Source organism: Eucyclogobius newberryi, unplaced genomic scaffold (assembly GCF_026437365.1).
Source record: "Eucyclogobius newberryi isolate DKJ021-1_F unplaced genomic scaffold, fEucNew1.0.hap1 SCAF_16, whole genome shotgun sequence".
Lineage (NCBI taxonomy): Eukaryota > Metazoa > Chordata > Actinopteri > Gobiiformes > Gobiidae > Eucyclogobius > Eucyclogobius newberryi.
Window position 1 is genome coordinate 4,214,068 of NW_027315790.1, and position 6,000 is coordinate 4,220,067.

Consider the following 6,000-nt stretch of genomic DNA (forward strand, 5'->3'; position numbering starts at 1 on the left):
GTTTGACTGGAGGTGGGTGTGAAGTTGGGCGGCGACGATGCGTTCCAGCGTTTTTGAGAGGAACGGCAGGTTGGAGATGGGGCGGTAGTTGGAGAGGTTGGCGGAGTCTAGGGTGGGTTTTTTGAGGATGGGGGTGATGGAGGCCAGTTTGTAGATGGAAGGAACATGGCCGAGGGATAGAGACTGGTTGAAGAGGGTGGTGAGATGGGGGATGAGAGCAGGGAGGCAGGCCTTGGTTAGAGTCGTTGGGAGGTGGTCGAGAGAGCAGGTGGTGGTTTTGGAAGCGGTGATGAGGTCTATGATATGAGAGGAGTTAACAGAGGAGAAGGTGGTGAGGGCAGGGAAGGGTGGGTGGTCAGGGAGCGGAGGGGGGGCAGGGGTGGGGGTGGTGATGGAGTTAATGGAGACGGCAGTCATGGAGCTGTTGATAAATGATGCTTGAAATGACAACTTTACAAATAAAGTATTGCTTAAAATGCAGCAAACTCCCGGATATTAAAGCATTTTTCTAAAGACAATACAATAGACACAAATGGTGGTGTGAAAAAGTGTTTGCCCGTTCATGATTTCTTATTTTTTGGAATGTTTGTCACACTTTAATGTTTCAGATCATCAAACCAATTTAAATATTGGTCAAAGACAACTAAAATAAACACAAAAGGCCATTTTTAAATGAAGGTTTTTTATTATTTAGGGAATACAAACTTACCCCTGTGTGAAAAGGTTATTGCCCCCGAAACCTAATGCAATGGAGCATCTGCGATGCTCATCTCCTGGTGCAGCGGTAACGCCCTGAAGATGCTCCAGATGATCATTGCACAATTTTAAATCACCTCTATTGGGAAATTCATTCACATACATTGTTTTTAGCAGTTATAATGGGTATTTGTAGTCTCCAAAATGTATTTTTTTAACAGCTAAAAATGTAGTAAAACAGTTTAGCACAGTATTTGGATCACTTGTTCTGAATATACTTTCTGGATCATCTGAAACTTTACACAGTTGTTGTCATGACAAACAGCAAGTACAGTGAACAGCAAACATGTTTTAACAAAGTTTACTTATGTTGTCTTTGATTCAAAATTAAATTAGTTTGAGCTGAAACATTTAAGCGTGACAAACATGGGTAAAAATAAAGAAACCACTTTCTGTGCACAGACAGTGATGTTCATGGTCCTACGAGCCTCAGATGTTCCATGTACAACATACATCTGTCTCATTCTTTTACAGTCTCATTCCACAGTTCCATGGCCTTCATTCCCATTTGTTTTTTCTTTTTATCTCCCCCCATTTTTCTCTTGCTGCTCTTTCTCGTCTACTTTCTACGGTCTACTATCTCTTGCCCCGTCTCCTGCTCCTGTCACATTCTCCTGTCTCCTGCTCCTGTCTCCTGCTCCTGACACCTGCTCCTGTCTCCTGCTCCTGTCACCTGTCCCTGTCCCCTCCTCTGTGTGGCCTGTGTGTGCTGCTTCGTTGCCTCTGTATTGAGAGTGTAGTAGCTGATGCTTTTGTTCCGGGCCCCTGGGCTGCTGCAGGAGTGTGTAATGACCACGGTAAGACGTATGCGCTGTACGCCATCACAGTCTTCAGGCGCACTCAGGACGGCAGTGAGGACTGCTGGAAGACTTACCGCCGCTACTCGGACTTCCACGACTTCCACATGAGGATCACAGAGCAGGTGGGGCCCGCATCATAAGGACAAGGACATGTCACAGGACCTGGGCTAATGCTGTTTCCTTCTCCATTTGTCAGTTTGAAAATCTAACCTCCATCCTAAGACTGCCGGGCAAAAAGACTTTCAACAACATGGACCGAGAATTCTTGGAGAAGAGAAAAAAAGACCTGAATTCATACTTGCAGGTACAAACCTGGTTTGTGTTCTTCTGTTCATTTCTCACATGTACTGGTGCTGCTTTTGTCCAATTCTGCCTTTGGTTTGCAGTTACTGCTGAACCCAGAGATGGTGAAGGCGTGTCCAGCTCTGATTCCTTATGTCTATGACTTTCTGGAAAATAAAGCCTACAACAAGGGCAAGGGAGAGTTTGCACGCAAGGTAATTCTACAAGATAACTGTCAGTTTTGTTTTTAATTCACTCTGATCAACAGATCGAGTCATGTGAAATCCTCAATTATTATTTTAGGGTTTAGGTTTTTCAATTTCGAGGCCCTCACTCGATCCTTTGTCTGTAAAAATGTCATTATACAATTCACATTTCACATGTAAATAACATGAATCCAATAATAACATATATTCATAAAATCATTTCCCCCTGAAAAATCTAGTAAAAGTGCAGTCTTTACGCAGACTTCAGACTTTCTTTAAATTTGCTCCAGGTCTAAATAGTGTAGTAGTATAGTATCCATAGTGACTAAGTTTATGAAACTCAAATGACAGTGAAAAAAAGTAAACCAGTTTTAGTTTCAAAGACACTTTTGAGTGCAGCAGTCTGCTCAGCGTTTGACTGATTTCACTGTTAATTTAAACCCTGAGTCTAAAACTTGGTCTGAACCTGGTCTTTGCTTTACCTTTGCTGTTACTTTTCTGAATCCACTGGTCGTGCAGTGGTTGAGCTGAAACTGGGACCTGTGGTTGGGTCTGATCTGAGTCTCTTGTTAATTAAACTTATCAAATAGGGTGTTGTGTGCTGTATTGTTCTGTGTATGTATCTGCTTAATAAATATATATTATATATATTATATATATATATTATATTATATATATTATATATATATATATATATATATTATATATATAATATATATTATATATATATATTATATATATATATATAATATATATATAATAGCGTGCTCTTTTTAGATTGACACCTTTGTAAACCCTCTGAGGAGCTCCATGAGAAACGTGTCTAATGCTGTGAAAGCGCTGCCCGACAGTTTGGCTGAAGGAATGAACAAAGTGTCTGACAACATGGGCCGAATGTCTGAACGTTTGGGCCAAGACATCAAGCAGTCCATCTTTAAGGTACCGCCCCCTCCCCCCTCTGTGCTCATGTTATTGCCCCTCCCCCCTCTGTGCTCATGTTATTGCCCCTCCCCCCTCTGTGCTCATGTTATTGCCCCTCCCCCCTCTGTGCTCATGTTATTGCCCCTCCCCCCTCTGTGCTCATGTTATTGCCCCTCCCCCCTCTGTGCTCATGTTATTGCCCCTCCCCCCTCTGTGCTCATGTTATTGCCCCTCCCCCCTCTGTGCTCATGTTATTGCCCCTCCCCCCTCTGTGCTCATGTTATTGCCCCTCCCCCCTCTGTGTTCATGTTATTGCCCCTCCCCCCTCTGTGCTCATGTTATTGCCCCTCCCCCCTCTGTGCTCATGTTATTGCCCCTCCCCCCTCTGTGTTCATGTTATTGCCCCTCCCCCCTCTGTGCTCATGTTATTGCCCCTCCCCCCTCTGTGCTCATGTTATTGCCCCTCCCCCCTCTGTGCTCATGTTATTGCCCCTCCCCCCTCTGTGCTCATGTTATTGCCCCTCCCCCCTCTGTGCTCATGTTATTGCCCCTCCCCCCTCTGTGCTCATGTTATTGCCCCTCCCCCCTCTGTGCTCATGTTATTGCCCCTCCCCCCTCTGTGCTCATGTTATTGCCCCTCCCCCCTCTGTGCTCATGTTATTGCCCCTCCCCCCTCTGTGCTCATGTTATTGCCCCTCCCCCCTCTGTGCTCATGTTATTGCCCCTCCCCCCTCTGTGCTCATGTTATTGCCCCTCCCCCCTCTGTGCTCATGTTATTGCCCCTCCCCCCTCTGTGCTCATGTTATTACCCCTCCCCCCTCTGTGCTCATGTTATTGCCCCTCCCCCCTCTGTGCTCATGTTATTGCCCCTCCCCCCTCTGTGTTCATGTTATTACCCCTCCCCCCTCTGTGCTCATGTTATTGCCCCTCCCCCCTCTGTGCTCATGTTATTACCCCTCCCCCCTCTGTGTTCATGTTATTGCCCCTCCCCCCTCTGTGCTCATGTTATTGCCCCTCCCCCCTCTGTGCTCATATTACCCCTCCCCCCTCTGTGCTCATATTGCCCCTCCCCCCTCTGTGCTCATATTACCCCTCCCCCCTCTGTGTTCATGTTATTGCCCCTCCCCCCTCTGTGCTCATGTTATTGCCCCTCCCTCCTCTGTGCTCATGTTATTGCCCCTCCCCCCTCTGTGCTCATGTTATTGCCCCTCCCCCCTCTGTGCTCATGTTATTGCCCCTCCCCCCTCTGTGCTCATGTTATTGCCCCTCCCCCCTCTGTGCTCATGTTATTGCCCCTCCCCCCTCTGTGCTCATGTTATTGCCCCTCCCCCCTCTGTGCTCATGTTATTGCCCCTCCCCCCTCTGTGTTCATGTTATTGCCCCTCCCCCCTCTGTGCTCATGTTATTGCCCCTCCCCCCTCTGTGCTCATGTTATTGCCCCTCCCCCCTCTGTGTTCATGTTATTGCCCCTCCCCCCTCTGTGCTCATGTTATTGCCCCTCCCCCCTCTGTGCTCATGTTATTGCCCCTCCCCCCTCTGTGCTCATGTTATTACCCCTCCCCCCTCTGTGCTCATGTTATTACCCCTCCCCCCTCTGTGCTCATGTTATTGCCCCTCCCCCCTCTGTGCTCATATTATTGCCCCTCCCCCCTCTGTGCTCATGTTATTACCCCTCCCCCCTCTGTGCTCATGTTATTGCCCCTCCCCCCTCTGTGCTCATGTTATTGCCCCTCCCCCCTCTGTGCTCATGTTATTGCCCCTCCCCCCTCTGTGCTCATGTTATTGCCCCTCCCCCCTCTGTGCTCATGTTATTACCCCTCCCCCCTCTGTGCTCATGTTATTGCCCCTCCCCCCTCTGTGCTCATGTTATTACCCCTCCCCCCTCTGTGTTCATGTTATTACCCCTCCCCCCTCTGTGGTCATGTTATTGCCCCTCCCCCCTCTGTGCTCATGTTATTGCCCCTCCCCCCTCTGTGCTCATGTTATTGCCCCTCCCCCCTCTGTGCTCATGTTATTGCCCCTCCCCCCTCTGTGCTCATGTTATTGCCCCTCCCCCCTCTGTGCTCATGTTATTGCCCCTCCCCCCTCTGTGCTCATGTTATTGCCCCTCCCCCCTCTGTGCTCATGTTATTGCCCCTCCCCCCTCTGTGCTCATGTTATTGCCCCTCCCCCCTCTGTGCTCATGTTATTGCCCCTCCCCCCTCTGTGCTCATGTTATTGCCCCTCCCCCCTCTGTGCTCATGTTATTACCCCTCCCCCCTCTGTGCTCATGTTATTACCCCTCCCCCCTCTGTGCTCATGTTATTACCCCTCCCCCCTCTGTGCTCATGTTATTACCCCGCCCTCCCTCATTCTCCTGATGACCTGTCTCACTTGTTTTCCTGCTATCCTGTCCCGTCCCTCTTCTCCCTCCTGTCTTACTGATGGCCTGTCTTGCCCTCCTCAGGTGCCTCCGCTCCTTCCAAAGTCAGACCTGGACCCTGAGCACTGCCGCGTGTCGGCGCAGCTGGATGATAATGTGAGTAAATATACTTCCCAATGGAGGAACACAATCAGTGTTTGGAGGGAATTCTGTTGTTTTTTTCCATAACACGGTGTTAAAGTGGCACACCATCATCATGTGTTCTGGGACTGTCCCGTCGCCCTGAAATATGGACTAAGATGAAAATAGCACTGCAGACATCCCACTAAATTTCAGAACTTTGTACCTGGGCCTCAAAACTCCTTTGATACTGACCGTTGAGGACTGGACATTATTATTATTGACAGTAACAAAATGGGGAAAAATTACAGTACATTTGGATGTAATATTTAAAGGGCCTATATCATGCTAAATCAACTTTTCAGAGATTTTAACCTTCTTATAGTGGTATTGGCACCTTGTATATGTGGTACTGTACTCAGGTTATTATTATAACCCTTACTTATAGTTACTTGGATATTAAGCACAGTCACTGTACTGATGTTTATTCCTTGTGACTCCAGGTAGATGACAACATCCCTCTGAGGGTGATGCTGCTGCTCATGGACGAGGT

The 6,000-nt window shown here is 48.0% G+C and overlaps 1 protein-coding gene across 2 annotated transcripts in view; it reads left to right on the top strand.

Moving 5' to 3' along the window:
• The window catches only part of snx13 (sorting nexin 13), a 47,176-nt gene that overhangs the window by 32,697 nt on the left and 8,479 nt on the right, over positions 1-6,000 (top strand). Inside the window, exons 17-22 of one of the 2 annotated variants that reach the window (XM_072447316.1) lie at positions 1,497-1,678; positions 1,753-1,860; positions 1,943-2,053; positions 2,822-2,983; positions 5,412-5,483; positions 5,951-6,000. The exon at positions 5,951-6,000 is cut by the window's right edge and continues 96 nt beyond it. In XM_072447316.1, the coding sequence (XP_072303417.1) occupies positions 1,497-1,678; positions 1,753-1,860; positions 1,943-2,053; positions 2,822-2,983; positions 5,412-5,483; positions 5,951-6,000 (685 nt within the window). The remainder of the gene's footprint in view (positions 1-1,496; positions 1,679-1,752; positions 1,861-1,942; positions 2,054-2,821; positions 2,984-5,411; positions 5,484-5,950) is intronic. The other variant, XM_072447318.1, reaches the window with a different exon arrangement.